General features: G+C 51.8%; 1 protein-coding gene across 4 annotated transcripts in view; it reads right to left on the minus strand.

Moving 5' to 3' along the window:
- Nucleotides 1–10,474, minus strand: part of KLF8 (Kruppel like factor 8) — a 94,265-nt gene extending 83,791 nt beyond the window's left edge. For 3 of the 4 annotated variants that reach the window (XR_006283623.1, XR_006283624.1, XM_027826351.3), the window contains exon 1: nucleotides 10,132–10,474. Coding sequence is in view for 1 of the 4 variants with exons in the window: in XM_027826351.3 (XP_027682152.1) it covers nucleotides 10,132–10,158 (27 nt within the window). In the remaining 3 variants the exon portion in view is untranslated. The remainder of the gene's footprint in view (nucleotides 1–10,131) is intronic. The other variant, XM_043522091.1, reaches the window with a different exon arrangement.
- Nucleotides 10,475–15,603: the final 5,129 nt, after the last annotated feature.

The raw sequence follows: 15,603 nt of genomic DNA on the forward strand, positions 1-15,603 counted from the left end.
AATCCCGAAATGAAGGCAGGCAAAGTTCATGAACAGAGAAGTTCATGGAGTTTATTTATCCCCCTCAGGTTTGAATTGGGTTCAGTCTGGGTGTGAAGCGATGGGGCAGGAACATTTGGACTCCAGCTAATCCACCCCACCTTCCCCCGTTCTGGAGCCAGGTGGCCTTTGCCCAGTGCCTCAGTACACAGGGCACGGGCACAGTCACGCCATCCAGTGCTGGACAGTTACCAAGTCCTGTGGGTTTCATTTGATGGCAGGAGGAAAAATACACCAGGCCAAGCCTGGGGTTAATGCTCACCGCTCTGCAAAGCGCCATCCCACAAGCATTCCCCTGTTCCCAGCTACTCCCGGGGAAGGGACCATTCTGCCAGGGAACATCTGCCTACACCTCAGGTACAGACAAAGCAGAGGTTACCCAGTCGTCTTTGAAATGTAACAGCTTGTCCATAGCGACCGTCCTTCTGCTGAGCGAGGCCTTGCCAAGACTATGGTTTGGGAGGCGTTATATGCATTTACCTGACCAACACGTGTGTTAAAAGGCATATCGCCTTGTCTACACATGCTGGCTAACACCTTTCCAATCCTAGCCTAGACAAGGCCTAAGGGCAAGTCTTCACCGCACACGTAACCCAGCTGATCCACAGCCAAGTTAGCCCAGCAACAGTGCAAGCCCCTCCAGAGCAAAGGCCCACCCATGTCCCATGGCCTCCCTGTTCCTGCACTTGCCCACGGTGCTCTGTGCTGAGACACTTCAGGATTCTTTCCCAGGCAATCGTGGGAGACTTTGTCCATCCTCCGGGGAGGACTGTACCAGCACCCAAGTGATTTTTGCCTGTGCCCTCACTGGCCCAAGTTAAACTGGACCCAGGTTCTATCCCCCAGCTAGGTCAGCAAACCGGGACTTAAAGCACCACCACACCCAGGTCAGAGGTTTTCTACGCGGACTGTAGTGGAGGGAGAGGGTTTGACTTAAAATCCAGGTTAACTAGGATAATGAAGTATCAGAGGTGTAGCTGTGTTTGCCGCTTTTACAGATCCAAACTAAGAGTCCTGCAAGCACGCATCTGAAGAAGTGGGTATTCACCCACGAAAGCTTATGCTCCAGTACGTCCGTTAGTCTACAAGGTGACACAGGACTCTTTACCGCTTTTATGGTAATGAAGACATCCCTAAGAAACCAACCAGCACCTGTGCTGAAGCTTAAGCTCAACCTAATTTCTTTCTGGAGTGCCAGTCTACTGGAGAGTGGGAATGGTGGGCAGAGACCAACTGTCCTGCAGAGCCATGCCCTACAGCCACAGCTCAGAGACAGAGCCTCGACTAGAGCTGGGTCAGGATTTGCCACAGAACACGGACAAAGAAATGGGAAAGTTTTCATTTCGTTCAGGGGATTTTCCAACGAATCAAAACGTTCACAACACGTCTAAGTTTCCCTTTCCATTTGGGGCCTGCCCTCCCCTCCCCCCCAGAGGAAAACCCCCCATGCTGCTAAGAATGAATGAGAGGGTAATTCAGCAGTATTGAAGCCACTCTGCTCTCCAGGACCCCAAGAACTTCTTCTCATATCTAAGGAGACAGAATATCTCCAGCAGGACCTGCCAGCTCCTCATCTGATTTGCCTTCAAATGGTTACACCTCTCTAACCTGAGCATTCTGCATTACAGTGTTGGTAAAACTTAGACTGAGTTCTTCGGGGGAAAGAGACTGTCTTTTGTTCCATGTCCATGACTGGGGCTCCTAGACACAGAAAACCAAAAATAATAATATTAGTCTAGTAAACCCAACCAACATCAGTGCCTCATTGTGCTAGGTGCTGTACAAACCTAGCAACAGGCAGTCCCTGCCTCAAAGAGCTGACAATCCCAATACTCAGACACTACAGTGATGGACGCAGTACAAAAACCTATACAGAACAGAATCTAAAAGACGACAAGACAGAACGGGAGAAAGGGATACAACCACAAGCAGAAGACGGGGACCAGAGGCACGATGAGATTAAGTGATTTACCCAAGGTCACACTAGAGCTGTGCATTTATACATCAGTCTGTCTCCAAAACAGAAGATTTTTAAAAAGGAGGCACCATTTTGGGGTGACATACCAAAAAAGCACATGCAACCACTGCTGGGTTGCACCGAACTAATGGCCAGGACCCTGGTCCTGCAGACAAGACTGATGCACAGGGACTGGGGAGTTCAGATATATTTGCCTCAATTTAAAATAAAATGGGAGCATGCGCCAGCTAGGAATGGCTGGAAGGGGCAGGGAATCCCCGAGGATGAGACAGGGCAGCAGAGAGAGAAAACTCAGTCGCAGAGCACCATTCTCCTTCGATGATCTCTGGCAAAGCCAAGGTGCTCCCTTCGCTCCAGCCCCAGTCAGCACGCACTGGGCCCTACGGACGCACACTGGTACGTCTCAACAAGAGCCCTTTTGTTGAGGGGCTGAGGCTAATTCCATTCAGCTCCCTTTAAAAAAAAAAAAAAGACCCGGAGCAAGCAGGGCAGCAGGCTTAGAGCAGAGATCGGATTTCCCAGGACGGCATGTTCTATGTCACCCTGCATGCCAGCAAGGGATCCCGAGGTTGTGAACTCCAGCCCACACCGACAACGACACACTGTGGGGAGCCGGAGGGCAGGGTCCGAGGTGGGCTGCTCCAGCTGGTGAAGAGCAATGCTACAAAGAGAATCGGGGCTCATGTGGGGAGCCTAGGGTGACCAGACAGCAAATGTGAAGAATCAGGACACGGAGTGGGGGGTAATAGGAGCCTATATAAGAAAAAGACCCAAAAGTCGGGACATCTGGTCACCCTAGGGGAGCCCGATGGGAGGAGGGGAGGGAAGGGCAAACAAGCTTAGAAGAAACAGCTGGAAATCCCTAGGTCTCCCATGGAGGCTGCACTGGCCAAGACCAGCCATCATTGGTCAAGGACTATCAGGTAGAACATAGCATCACATGGGTCAGACACAAGCTTCCTGTTTGTTCACTTTGGCCATGGCCTGGGACCCATGCCAGATTACCTCCTCCTGGAGGAGGTAGTTTGGATTTGGCCTGCACCAGGGAGTTTTGCACCTGTTTTAAACCTGCATAAGCCACACCAGAGCAAGACCTATATATCACCAATGCTGTGTTTTCACTAAGGGTTTGACCTGCAGCAGTTACATTGGTCAAAAATCCATAGCACAGGCAAGCTCTAAGTGACCCAATCTTAAGGCATGGCATGTAGAGACTCCCAGGAGCCACAGGTTCTAGTCCAGGGGTGGGCAAAGTAAGGCCCGCGGGCTGGATCCGGCCTGTCAGGGCTTTGGTCTGGCTCACAGGATTGCCCCCCATGGTGCCGCAGGCCCCGCGCCGCTCTCAGAAGCGGCCGGCACCACATCCCTGCAGCTCCCGGGGGGAGGGGAGGGCAAAGGGCTCCGTGCATTGCCCTTGCCTCCAGGCACCACCCCCCGCAGCTCCCATTGGCCGGGAACGGGGAACCGCGGCCAATGGGAGCTTCGGGGCGGTACCTGGAGGCGTGGCAAGGGCAGTGTGTGGAGCCTTGTGCCACCTCCCCGGGGCCACGCAGGGTCGTGGTTCTGGGCACTTCCCGGAGCAGCACGGCGTGGGGTCAGTGCAGGCATGCAGGGAGCCTGCCCTGGCCCTGGTGCATGCTGCTGACACCCTGGAGCCGCTTTAAGTAAGAGGTGCCAGGCTGGAGCCCGAACCCCTCCTGCACCCCACCCCTCAACTCCCTGCCCTAAGCCCCCTGCCACACCCGTCCTGCACCCCAACCTCCTGCCCTGAACTCCCTCCTGCAGTCTGCACCCTTCCCTTGAGTCCCCTCATACACTCCGCACCCCTCCTCTGCCCCAATCCCCTGCCCTGAGCCCATTCCTGCACACCACACCCCCTCCCACACCCCAACCCCCTGCCCCGGCCCTGCATACAATTTTCCCACCCAGATGTGGCCCTCGGCCCAAATAGTTTGCCCACCCCCTTCTAGTCCCAATCAGTGGCTGCACTACAGCGAGGTACAAAGCAATTCTCGGACACAATGAGTGTGACATGCTTTAGGAGGACGTGGCAACATTTCTGGTGCCATGGTATGTAGCAGGTATAGCTCGACATCCACAGATTGCAAAGGAGCCATGCAGAGAAGGAGTTAAAAAAAAATGCAAGCTCAGGATCTCAGTTCCTAAAGCCTACAGAGGCTGGGCGTGTCCCAGAAGGCATACCTCAGAGGAAGAATTATAGCCCAGATGTTGTAGCAAATATCAGCTCCAGTTCATGCAGCCACAGATCCAGATGGCTAGGAGGTACCTGCCTTGGGAGGAGTAACCAGCAGCTCAGCAAAGGTTCTCATACCAGGTTCCCTCTCCTGCCTACATGAGGCTAGGCAAGACTGCGTCTAGCCATCTAATGCTTAAACAAGTAGTTCAGCCTTGAGAGTGGTCCCATTTGGGATGATCTCCTTAATTTAAATCCATTCACCCCAATGACAACTTCCACATGCATTTACACGCGCCAGGAATGAATCCATGGGTATGGGGCATGGGCACAGGATTTTTCAAAAGGTTTATCTGCTGCAAGCATGTGCCAGATAAAGCATGTCCCCAGCCCCTGGCAGCACAGATTGAGAGGGAGCACTGCTTGTTGGAACGTGTAGTCTCCAGGGTTTGCAATGCTATTGATGAGACCCAGGAAAATTGGGCTTACGCCCTTGTTTTACGTCTTTAGAACGGAGAAGGGTAGATATTAGACATTCAGGTCTCGTCTATCCCAGGAAGCCTCTGTGATGGAGAAGCACAAAAACAGTCCCATCACAAGAGTCCACAACGTGAAAGTTGAGCAACAGAGAGGAAGAGACTGAGCAATGTTGAAATCTCAGGATTTTTGGTTGTTGGTTTCTTTTTACTACCTGTTTAACTCCAATGCCTAACACACGTGTGGAAGAAAAGATTCAGCTCCTCTGAACTCAAAGTAGTCATCGCCAAGCCAACTATTCCCCTCCCCCACCACGAGTCCTCCAGAATAGCTAAGAGAATCTAGATTTGACAGCCTCAATATTCCAAACATTTTTAAATATTAGAATATACATACCTGTCACAATTCAGAGCAACTACATCTGTGTCCCCCCTTCATGATCCCTTGAGGGCACCCACTCTAGGTTCCTGGCCCCCCAGGCATCACCTCTCTTAGGCAGAGAAGTATGTCTCTCCCCTCCGGACTGGAGTTTTTCCAGGTTGCACAGTTCCCTGCCTATACTGTGTTATTCCCAGCAAGCCAAACTGCCTAATCAGGCCAGCGTCCGCACTTTGCTTTCTCTGCAGAGGCTATGAACAGTGTAATTGCCCTCGGTTATGTGTTACTATACAGCTCTTTCTAACTGAGCACGTTTATTCTTAAGGTGAAAGCATTACAGAGATAATGTATTAAAAACAGTAAAAGAATCTACATTCATGTTAATCATCCCCAACTCTAACATGGGTCCTTCAAACCCCACCAAGGAGTTTGCCCTGTGGTTACAAGTTCAGAATGGTTTTAGCTCAGAACTAGCACTCTCATGAATCTTTCCTTCATACAGCTTTGGCCTTCCATCTTCAGATTCCAGGGCCAGGTAATCAGCAGGCAGTGGACCCCTCCTCAGGAATTAGCTTCAAAAGGTTGGGCATTTGACTAACCAGATGTGAAAATTCACATTTGCTTCTCCTCCCACTAGAGATTCCCAGGCAAACTACTTGACACTGTCCAAAAGTCCATTCTTGTCTGGCCCATAGCTCAGTATAGTCCTTTGATGTTCGTAACACTTCCCAGGGCTCACATCCCATCTGCCCCCTCAAGAGGTTACATACAATTCTAGCCCACATTCATACATCAACTCTGTATTTAATATACTGGACTTCACAGATACTTTAATTTAATTCAGTACGGTTTTTCAAGGACATTTCGCTCTCTGTCACAGTACCTTTTAGGACTTCTTCAGAGAGAGATTAAAAAAGGGCACCCAATCTATCTTTGAAGAAAACCTCTGAAAAACCCAGGGAGCTGGAATTGGCTCTATTTCTATTAACTGAGAGGCTTTCCTTGGATTTCTGTCACTGGAGGAAATGACTGGGGAGCCCTGCTAAATGAGGCCCCATTACTTGTATCCGAGCAGCACCCAACTGCCCCCCGATCCACTGTACAGACACAGTGAGAGACAGTTTTGCCCCAAAAGCACAGAGAGGGAAGGTGACTTGCCCAAGGTCACACTGCAGGTCAGTGGCAGATTTGGTAATAGAACCCAGGTCGAGTTCTAGTCCACTACCCCAACCACTAGACCATACTATCTCCTGAATGAGCCCTTTCACAGATAGAAACATTGTCAAGGTAAATAAAACCGGGCACTCATTTTAAGGCTACCCTAGCTCCACAAAACACCAAATTAAAAGCCTCAGTTCCGCCCTGTTTGCCAATGGCATTCCGGGAATTAGAATCAAATTCCTATGGAGGGTATTTCATTAAGCAAGCCACATCCTCTTGCAACCACGCTTCATAACGCTTAGAAGTCAGAGAGCAAGACTCTGAGTCTCTGCAGCTGACAGTGAAAACTAATAAATGCATCTTTAGAGAGTGGGATTCGGAATGCAGGAGGCCAGTACCCACCAACCAGACTGGGAGACACGTGTCCACTCCAGCATAGCAGCTGGAAGGATGCTTGACAGTCATATTGGGGGAAACAGAATGTAAAACATGGAAGGATTAAGTAGAAAAAGAATGGATAAGATACCTGACCAGATTGGTATGACCAAGGAAAGGAGGAGGGTTAAACCAACGGAGGTTACAGGAGACTGTGCCACTGGGAAATGTCCAGGCAGATAACATGACTAGAGAGCAGTTCATCTGTGACCATCCTAGCACAGCTCCACTGACAGTAGCAACTGTGGGAACACTAGTATAGACCAGCCACCTCCTTGCTACCAGCACAGCACAGCACCTATCACTGTCCAGAGCAGATTCGTCAAGGATTGGAGAGAACCAGGGCAGTGACAACCTCACATGAGTGTGAAAGGCAAGTAACTGAGGGGAGGGGATCAGCAGAGGTTTTACAATCTTGGCTTTTGTTGATTCCCGTTAAACTTCTATGCCCAATTAACATTCTAGAGAAAGAAAGTATTTGTGAAGATTAAACATCCCCAGTCTGTTCAATGAAGGTAGAATAAAGCCCATCTCTGAAATCTCCCAACAAGTCCTCCAGCAAACCCAGGGAAGCCAGCCTTAACTTTCCTGATATCCGTACAGGTAAAAATAAAATGAACGGGATTTAAAATGCATACAGCTTGCTGACCTTCTTCCATCAAAAAAGCTGCAAAAAACCCAACAAAAAAAGGCATGAGCCCAATATTTTATTTTTGTCATAATCATTTACAAGTCACCTTTTAATTAACTGAACAAATACAGAGCTATACACCAAGAGCCAACTATGCACAGAAATGTACCTGTTCCAGTCAAACCAGGGAATCTGGGTCACTGAAACTGGGCCTCTGGTAACACCCATCTAAACCCTAGTAGCAAGTCCCTCATTCAGATCCCAGGATGCTATAGTGGATTGTCTTCAGAGATGTATATGTGAATTTCAAAGGGTGGGATTACAGGTGTGACTGGGCTTGGGCGACTGGTGCAAACAGGACACACATCCATAGTGATCACAAAAGATGCCATCAAATATCCGATATACTAGCAAGCAGGTCAGCACTCCGGATTCCAGTTTTGTGCTCTCCAGTGATTAAGACTACTCTGTATATATTTTTCTTTGGTTCCTGTTTACACTAGTTCCACCTGTCCCTGACAGCAGAAGTCTGAGACTCTGTGCAACCTAAAGCAAATCACAATCTCTCTGTGCTTGCACCTACTTATACAGTTGTGGTGAAGCACCCAGAGAAAAACAGTACCCAAGGTGATCCTAAGCACCCCCTGCAGTGTTACCATCCACAGGGACCTGAGGCACATGGAGACTGACTTGCCCAAGGTCACACAGAGAGTCAGTGGCAGAGCTGGGAATGGACCCGAGATCTCCTAAATCCCAGCGCAGGGCTCTACCCCTCTGTGAAATGGAGATAATGATATTTGCTCTCCTTTCTACAATGCTTTGTGATACAGATGGCTCTGTAAATGCCTCCAGCTTCTCTGCTGAAATGGTGCTTTAGGAACTCCTCAATGCAAGATTCATCAGGGAATCACTACAGGAGATCCTTACACTTCTAAAATCATGGGCTGAGGAAATATCCCTACTGTCCAGGAGCAGAAGCTCGTGAGATCGTAAAGGCTGCATCAGGAGTTTAGACTTCTCTTTCAACGTACTGTCAGAACTGGGATGGAACATCAATGATCATCTTCAGATGCAAGGGTCGAGAACAGGCACCATGCTCTTCTTCTGAGGTGGAAGGCTTCCCACCTCTGATCCCATTCAAATCTTCTGTGTACAAACTCCCTCTCCCCACCCAGGTGATGGAAGAATTCCAAGAAGTTAACCCTAAAACTAAAGTTTCAGCATTGTCTATAATGTGCTTACACAACAACACTCTAATTAAATTAAGTTGCCCAATCAGCCCCCTGGCAAGAAGGTAACGATTATCCCTATTTTATGGATAGGGAAACTGTGGTACAGAGAGGATATGTGACTTGCTCCCAGCTCTCAGGCCAGCCACTGGACCGCACTTCTAGTTAAGACGGTCTGAATTCACGTGGACCCCATCTGTAGAACTATACAACATTGCAAGTACTGGCACACACATGGCTGTATGAGTCTCCAGTTTTCTGAATTTCAGGATTTGGAACAAAGACTGTAAACCAAGGCTTCCAAAAGTGACGAGTGATTTTGGGTGCCCAGCTGGAAGGGGACTGATTTTCAGAGGGCAGGTGGCTCAGCATTTTCCAAGAGTCTCAAGTTGGTGACCCAAAAACCACTGGTCACTTTTGAAAATCTGGACCTAAGCTATTCAGAACATGGACCAGGCACTGACTGGCAGCATGAACACATAAAATGTTCTCTACTAATATGTCTCAGCAGTTTTCCCACCCAGTGTTTAGCCAAGAGAGACATACCTAGAGTCCACATTTATTCACAAATGCATGTCAGTTTTTTTCTTCATTTTTCAACTGAGGCCCTTTAAACGGCTATCCCCAGGCCTCAATTCAGATGATGCAGACAGCCAGCTCTCTGAAAGATATACCATTGAGATGCACCTGTTCCATATGCACCACTCTCCCTCACCTGAGCTTGGCTCCAGCTCCAAAACCAGGGCACCTGGCTTTGCCAGCATCACTGCCACACTCTGCAAGGACCCAGCCTGAAAGCTAACTCATGCAATAGCCATCTACACCAAGAGGGCAAGTGGCAACTACCCTGTGCCCCTGAAATTCTGTGCCCAGACATCCTAGCCAGATTGACTCACGCCAGGCCACTTGCCCAGATCAATAAGAGAGACACGCACACGCTTTACTGCATTGCACTCCAAAAGCAAAGAATTGTCAGACACATAGGTGCCTAGCAGTCACTGCTACACGCTCAGGAAGCTGTTAAACCACGCGACGCACGGTTAATCTGTCTCCTAAATCTGCAGCTCAAAGGATGGGAGGGCAGGGAACGTGGCAGGGGGCACCCCCCCACACACTGAACCCCAGATCACCCTGGGGGCAGAGGGAGACTCTACCGTGCAGGGCCGGCCCAGCAATATCACTGACTGCAAGGAAAGATCTCACTCGGCACCAACGGAGCTTCCACTCCCTCTGCCCTGCTTCTGGAATGACTTTCCAACCAGCGCAACCTACTTCTCCCTCCTTCCCTCCCAAGCGGTGCACTGCCCCTTTAAGAGGCCAGGCAAGATGGAGCCCTTGCCTTGTCCACTGCGTTAAAAAAAAAAAATCCCCAAACCTGACCCCTTCACAGCGCCCCGATCCGCAGCGCGGGGCAGCAGAGGCTCCCGTGCCCTGGCTGGGTGTGCACAGCCCTCCCCCGCCCCCCAGGGGACACTGAGGCTTGCAAGCAGGCCCCACTCCCGCTGATCTGCAAGAAGGAGGCTGTTTCTTAAGGTGGATCCTCCCCCTCCACCCTGTGACCACATGGGGGCAGGGGGGGGGGACCACAGACAAAATGAAAGGGACTTACTTTCTCTTTCTGCTCCTCGGAGTGCATCTCCTCCTGCTCCCCCTGGGCTCGCTCCGGGGGGGCTCCTCCCTCTGCCTCCCCCTGGGCTCGGGCAGGCACGGGGCGAGCTCTGGGTGCTTAGCTGTGCTGGAGGGAGGGGAGGGTGGAGTCGGTGGGTGGAGGAGGCTCTGGGCTTCTTGGAGAGGCTCTGCTCCCACCCAGCCTTCCTCCTCTTCCCCCTCTCCTCTTCCTCGCCTGGTGTTTGCTGATGGCAGGGGCGGGGGTGGGGGGTAATGTTGTGTTTTCCCCCCTCTCTCTCTTTTCGTTTTCACCAGCTGCCTGTCCCTGACCCCACCCAGCGGCTCCACCCCATCCACTGCTACATGCCCTGTCAATCACCAGCCCCTTTAAAGCTGCAATGCACAACTTGGGCTCCCTCCTGGGCTCATTTGGCCGCCCCCACGGCCAATGCCCAGCGCTGTCCGCATAGGCTGCAGGACCCTTCCGAGGCGGGTGGAAGGAGCCCCCCACCCCTTCCCCTGGTCGCCTCTGTAGGGGGTGATTCCTTGGGGTGGGGGAGCTGCATGGATGGAGCTGCTACTCCCTCCCTGGCTCCACCTACCTCCTGTGCACAAGCCGGACTGAGCGGCTCGGCAACACCCTAGCAGCTAGTTCTCCTTGCTCGGCCCCTTTCAGTTTCATCGGGCTGGAGAACGCGGCTCCCACTGAATTTGGGGGGCGGGTGTGTCCCCAAGGCTACACCCTCCTCCTGCCCCCACACCCATTTCTGAGCCCAGAGACTTTCCACCGCTGAGCCTAGACAATGAACTCTGCTCCCACGCCCTTTGGGGAACAGGGTGTCCAAGGAGGGGCGTCTCCCCCCCCCACCCCACCCCACCCCCGAGATCTGGGTCGTTAGAGCTCACTTTTCGAGGGGGGAGGGGGCAATTGCAATGGAGCAAAGCCAGGGCTGGGTGTGGGAGGAGCAGGAAGCTGGTCGGTGCCCAGCTCAGGGGTGGTGTCTGCAAACTCCAGGGAGGGGCCGTTGTTTTCCAGCCCTTTAGCTCCATCTGCTTCTCCTGCGCTCGAACAGCCCGGCTGCTCGCTCACACCTTGCTAGCTTGGGAGCTGCTCTCTGCAGAGAGGCTGGATGGCAGCGGTTCCCCAGGGCTCCCCCCAGCCCAGTGGGTTGGTGCGGCATGGCCCATGCAACCTCCTGCCCTCAGGCTAGCTAAATAAATTGCCTAGATCAGATGGATTTTTTATGTCCGTCCCGCCCCCCCGCTCAGTGCTTTGCCTCCCCTGAGTGCACTTGTGCCCTTATAGATGCTACTGTTCTTGACCAAGCTAGGCATATATGGTCTTTTATGAGTCTTTCTGCTGGAGCAGCCAGTTCAACTGAGACATCCCTGGCAGACAATTCACCTGCCATCAGATCCGCAGAGGAATAATAAGGACAGTTGCTCCAAGCACCTCGATCTATCTCCCATATGAAGGACAGAGGGAATTAATGCCCTGTGGGCTAAAAGCTGGGTTTCTAGCTAAAGATGCACGAAGACTAAGGCTTCTCCTGCAGCTCTTTGATTTCCATGGTAGCCCCTTTCAGCAGAGGGCACTTTGCAGGTGTTCCAGAAGGGGTGTCTCTTTCACCTGCCTCTGGGGTGCAAGGTAGTGGCTCTTTGAAAGCAAGCTCAGTGCAAAACCGTGCTCTCGGGCAGGAGACAACCGAGCCCCTGAAACAGCAGGTGGCACTTGACTCAAGCGGCATGTAACTGCCTAAACTGGAATCCATCCAGCACACAATGGAGGATCTGGGTGCTAATTGCCCGGGGATCATTAATAGCTACTGAGGACACCTCAATTCTACATCTCAAAAAGGTGGAAGCAGCACCACCCCCCTGACACCACTAGCCAGACATTGGCATCATCCTCATAGTATCTGAGCCATGCATAGTCAATGGATTTTATCCTCCCAACCCCCCTGGAGGTGAATTAGCCTCCTTTCACAGATGGCAGGTGAACCACAGAAAGGGGAAAGCCAACATCCTTGAGGCTCCTAACTTCTAGGATCTGGGCTGGAGTGACTTAGTCCTGAGGTCAAATAGTGAGATGATGGCAGTGTCAGGACTAGAACCCAGGGTTCCTGGATCCCAGTCTAGGGCTCTGGCCAGGAGACTAGCGCACATGGTCTCCGCCTCAGGGGCAGTGGTTTAGGGAACTGCCTGGTAAGGGGTAATAGACTAGGGGAGTTTCCCTCAGAAGTCTCCCATCTAGCTGAGAGGAGGGCTTACCCCAGCCCTGGTGGTATGGCTTCATGCCTTTGAGGTAGAACATACAGGGAATGTCCACCCAGATCAGATGAGACAGGTCCTCTTGGGGCATGGCATTACCTTTCGACAAAGGGTAAGTGGGGGGCACTTATTTCCATCTTGGGTGGGATAGTCCTTCCTCCGCATGGCCACACCTGCAAGTCATCCGGTGACCTCTCCACACCTCCCTCTGGATCTAGCCCCTCCACCCTCCATCGCCCCTGATGTCACAGGTTCCCAGGGCTCTGAAGGATGCTCTCCTTCCCCAGACAGCTGGCTTGCCTGCATGGACAGACAGCTGTCAACGGCTCTGAGGAGGAGGCTGCCCACAGGAAGTGGCAGGAGAGGGGACCTATCTGCCCCTTCTGCTCTGTGACCACCTCTGTCCTTTTGCGGAGGTGTCCAGGGATGAAACTGCAGGGCCCAGGAATGTCCGACTGGTCCACAGCCCCAGCTTCCTGCCCCCCTCCCCTGACCCACTGGTGCCTGGGTACTGGGTGGAAGGGTGGAGTGTTCTCTCTCTGTCTCATTGGTGTCTGGATCCTGGGTAAACAGGTGCGGGCTCAGCTGGGTTGCTTCCCCTGTCCTCCCGGCATCTGGCTCCTGAGTGGAGGAGGCGGGGGAGGTGTTCTCACCCTGTCCCACTGGTGCAACAGATGTGGCTGCTGACAGTGCAGTTTCTGGCTCCTGGGGCTGGGAGGGGAAGCTGGCCTCACCCCTGGGAACAGTTCTTTCTCATGGCTGGGAGGGGAGGCAGCTGGGGACCTTGAGCCCCTGGGTGGGGTGAGGGGGGGCTCATTGTTGCCATGGATACCTCTCTCAAGTCACATTTCATTACAAAGGGTGTTTCCAGCATCTGAAACTCGCACTAAGAGAAGCAGGGAGAGCTCGGGGAACCGGCCTGGTGAGCAAACACCCTGGGCCTTCGGAGATGTGCTTGTTCAGTTGCTTTTCTAAGGAAGTTTGCAAGAGTGGTGAGGGCTTAAAGGGGCACTGTCAGGCTGAACAGCATATAGATCTGTCTGTGCTCTGCACTGCTTTCAATCATGGTGCTGTGGGCAAAGCACTCGGAAGTAGGAGCAGGCTATGTCAGGACCAGTCACTGCTAGTAATTAAGCCTAACACCCTTTAAATTCCTCTAGCTCTCCTCACTCCTGCCATGAGTTTACTCTTTGTAGCTGCTCGGCTGGGATGCGGAAGCCAGACGGGGCTGTACGGTCAGTTTCACTTCCAGTTTCACCCTCTGGTGAACTCAGAACCTTACAGACCTGTGGGAACTCAGCTCCCCCTTTCTCTTGGTGTGGTCAGTGGGGAAACTGAGGCTCAGAGGAGCAAGCAAGCGATTCTCCCCAGGTCACGCCGGGAACTCATCTCACTTTATTGTGCCCAAGCTCTAACGGGCTGTGTTGTCTGGGTTCATGACACTGCAGGAGAAAATGTTTTTAACCCCGCAAACTGTTGTAATTTTCCTTGTAATTTCATAGATTCATAGAATTTCAGATGGGAAGGAATCATGCTGATCATTTAGTCTGACCTCCTGCATAACAAGGGCCAGAGAACTTGACACAGTCATTCCTCTATCAAGCCTTTCATATAAAGATTTGCATTCAGTGGCCCTGTACTATGGTCATTGGCCATAGGACACGGAACCTTTCACCTCCAGATCGCTGGTTCAGCTGCTGCCCTGGGCAATACAGAGCGGAGACCTAAAGACATGACCATCTAGCAGTGGTCGGAGTTTACGTGAAATGACACCTGGGACAGGTGATTCCGTAACAAAACTATTGGCACTAAGGAGTTCTCTTGGAACTCCAGTAGAGAGGCCAAGGAGTGAATGGGCCACGGAGACAGGGTGGAAGCATTGGCACCAACACTGCACTATTGTTAAGGGGACTGGATGCTTAATGCAGCATATTGACCTTGGACTCCGTTGAAACTTTGGTTTCATTTAACATGGCAAAATTCCCCTGCCTGGGGTAATTTACAGGCCATTCACCCAGATCTCCACTGATGCGGACTTTGTCTGTCAGGACAATAAGACTGAGCAATAACTGGCCAGAAGATCTCCCGTTCAGTGTGCAAAAGGGAGTCACTTGGGGCATGAACCACTGAACTGCAGCCACTTCTGGGGGTGGAGCATAGCAGCACAGCAATGACACGCCATGATTTTCAGGAAGGGAAGTAAATAAAAAGTCCTCCAGGTAAAACTGAAGGGGGAATCTCCGCTCAACAGAAGTAATAATCATACAGAGAGTCCAGGCAGGACAATGGGATTAGCTACACCACAGGCTTATGAAAAGTGCCCTGGGGTCTATTGAGATGACAGTCACAGGGGGCATGGCTGAAGGCTTTAGTTGGGAGGTTCCATTTAGTGCACTCCCTGCTTGCCTCCCATGCCTCCTGACTCCCTGATTGTGGGGTCCTGTGTTCATCTGTTGCCTGCTAATCCGATGGCTCCCCTCTTTGGGCATGTGTGTTTGACAAAGGCAGGCCAGCTCAGGATGGGCCTACAGAGGCCTGCAGCAGGCAGGGTAACAAGTGGACTGAAATGGCTCTGAAGGAGGAAAGTTCCTCTGATGCTCTTGGGTGGGCCTCTGTAATCTGTGCTACCTTCCAAATCCCCCCAGGCAGCCATAACAGTAAGGAGAGTGCATGATATTTGCAGGTTGATCAAACATGGGTCTGGAGTGAGAGACTCCCCTTTCCTTCCAGCCTGTCCCTCCAGACCTCATCTATCATGTGTTCTTGGCCTGCTGATCCAGCCGTGTTTGTGAGGGAAGCATCCTAGCAGCAGGAGATGTCACATCCAGATTCCTGACTGGGAACAACCGAAGAAGATCTTGGCCCTTAGTGAAGCCATCCCAGGTTTTACACTGAGCCTCGTGTAGGCTGATATGGGATTTGGGGGGTCCAGGCTGTGGGGATAGCCATGATTAATAAAGCTCATGACTCAAGTCACAGATTTGTGGAGTTCCCACAAAGCCTAGGACACTGTATCTGCAACATCATGGCCTGTGAAAGTCCCCAGGAACTGTGTAACTGTGTGCTCAGCACCACTTTGCAGGGGACCAGCGCTTCACTCCAGGTCTCTCCATGTCCCAGCAACAGGGGCTGCGGACACTGGGGAGAGGTTGTTCAGTGAGGATGTGAAGAGACCCACACCACTCCACATGTTCAGGAGCAC

Source organism: Chelonia mydas, chromosome 9 (genome assembly GCF_015237465.2).
Source record: "Chelonia mydas isolate rCheMyd1 chromosome 9, rCheMyd1.pri.v2, whole genome shotgun sequence".
Taxonomy (NCBI): Eukaryota; Metazoa; Chordata; order Testudines; family Cheloniidae; genus Chelonia; species Chelonia mydas.